Source organism: Gekko japonicus, unplaced genomic scaffold (assembly GCF_001447785.1).
Source record: "Gekko japonicus isolate JY-2015 unplaced genomic scaffold, Gekko_japonicus_V1.1 scaffold1280, whole genome shotgun sequence".
Taxonomy (NCBI): Eukaryota; Metazoa; Chordata; class Lepidosauria; order Squamata; family Gekkonidae; genus Gekko; species Gekko japonicus.
In genome coordinates this window covers 121,376-123,146 of record NW_015165276.1, presented here as the reverse complement: position 1 = coordinate 123,146, position 1,771 = coordinate 121,376, and the positions used below count along the sequence as shown (strand labels likewise).

Genomic DNA, 1,771 nt, shown 5'->3' with positions numbered 1-1,771 from the left:
TTATCTACTTGCAATTTCTTGCTTTCGAACTGCTAGGTTGGCAGGAGCTGGAACTAGAGACGGGAGCTCACTCCGTCTTGCGGCACCCGGGTCTCGAACTGCTGAACTACCGACCTTCCACAGCCTGCAGTTCAGCGTCTTAACCACTTGAGCCACAGCAGAGTGGTTAAGTGTGCGGACTCTAATCTGGGAGAACCAGGTTTGATTCCCCACTCCTCCACTTGCACCTGCTGGATGACCTTGGGCAAGCCGTAGTTCTGACAAGAGCTGTCCTTGGAAAAGAGCAGTTTCTGTCAGAGCTCTCTTCAGCCCCGCCTACCTCACAGGAGTTTGTAAGCCGCTCTGAGACTCCCTTGGGTAGTGAAGGGCAAGGTATAAATCCAATGTCTTCTTCTTCTCTTCCTCCTTCTTCTTCTTCCCGAGTACATTCTGGCCTGTCCGTTATACGTAGAACCCAGGGCCAAATTTTTAGCAAAGACGTTGTCAGCCCTATACCCCATGTCTGATTATGAAAAGATGGCCTTTTGGCTCTCAGATGAGGGACCCCCCTTCATTTCTCCAAGACTGACTCTCTTTGCCTCGGCTGCGAGAAAAATCAGAGCAAAGAAGTCAAATAGTGCCATCGCAACCAAGCAAGTGATTCTGAAAGGTCTTGTCGGCTTTAAAGACCAGAGGTCGAGATCATTCTAACAGGTGTTTTATATGTTTTAATAGAGGCTGGAACATTCTATCATATGTTAATCTATGTATTCTCTGAGAGTGTTTTGATTTTGTGAAGGCTGACGGCCATATACAATAAAACGATACCTGCCTACCTACCTGTAGCAGTGATGGAGTCACACAGGCCACACACGCCCGGAGAGCGGGAAGACTTTACCAGGGGCCAACTCTCCAGGGTTTTGAGGGGTGCCATTCGCTGCTGTCTGTCCCCCCCCCGACCCCCCTATCTCTCCTCTCGTCTCTCCACAGGGTCCTGCTGGCACGCCAGGTCCGGAGGGGCGCCAGGGGGAGAAAGGGGCCAAGGTAAGGATCTCGCATCTTCGGCGGGGTGCCACGGATTGCCCACGGGTCTGCTACGCTTCCCAGATGTTGCGGTGTGTGATGGTGCACCGATAATCCGCCTGCCATTCGTGCCTTTACCGTGGCAAATCCTCCGTGTGAACAGGGAGTGGGTTGGTCTTGAAGGCGCCATTGAAATCTAACTTTGTTCTGTTGCTTCACACCAACACGGCTGACCCCACCTCGATATGTCTGTGTGTGTGAGAGAGAGAAAGTAGACCCACCGCTCACCTTAACTCTGCCCTTCCCCAGGGAGAACCGGGTGCCCTGGGACCTTCAGGGAAGACGGGGCCGGTCGGGCCGCAGGGGACGCCTGGGAAACCTGGAACGGACGGGCTGAGAGGCATCCCCGGATCAGTGGTAAGGAAAGGCGGCCCGGACGCCTGGGTTCTCGGGGAGAATTGTGTGTGTGTGTGTGGGGGGGAGCCTACCGAGTTGGACCGGGGGGTACGTCCTTCTGCTGGAGGAGTCGTGTGGGTGGGTGGGGGGCTGTGTGTGTGTGTGTGTGTGTCAAGGCCCTTTATTTATTTTGCCTCATTCGATTTGTGTGCCGCCCTCCCTGCAAGCGGGCTTAGGGGACATTCCATCGCAAAATTGCACCGTATTAACAATCGATAATTAAAATATATCTAAAACTCAATCTAAAAACAGCCATCGCTAAAAGACCGGTGCCTTGACGGATCCCAGCAAGGAGATCTGTTGGGAGGGAAAG

General features: G+C 53.3%; 1 protein-coding gene across 1 annotated transcript in view; it reads left to right on the top strand.

Moving 5' to 3' along the window:
- COL11A2 (collagen, type XI, alpha 2) overlaps positions 1-1,771 on the top strand; it is a 136,535-nt gene that overhangs the window by 119,891 nt on the left and 14,873 nt on the right. Inside the window, exons 58-59 of the mRNA XM_015410260.1 lie at positions 970-1,023; positions 1,312-1,419. Coding sequence (XP_015265746.1) covers positions 970-1,023; positions 1,312-1,419 — 162 coding nt within the window. The remainder of the gene's footprint in view (positions 1-969; positions 1,024-1,311; positions 1,420-1,771) is intronic.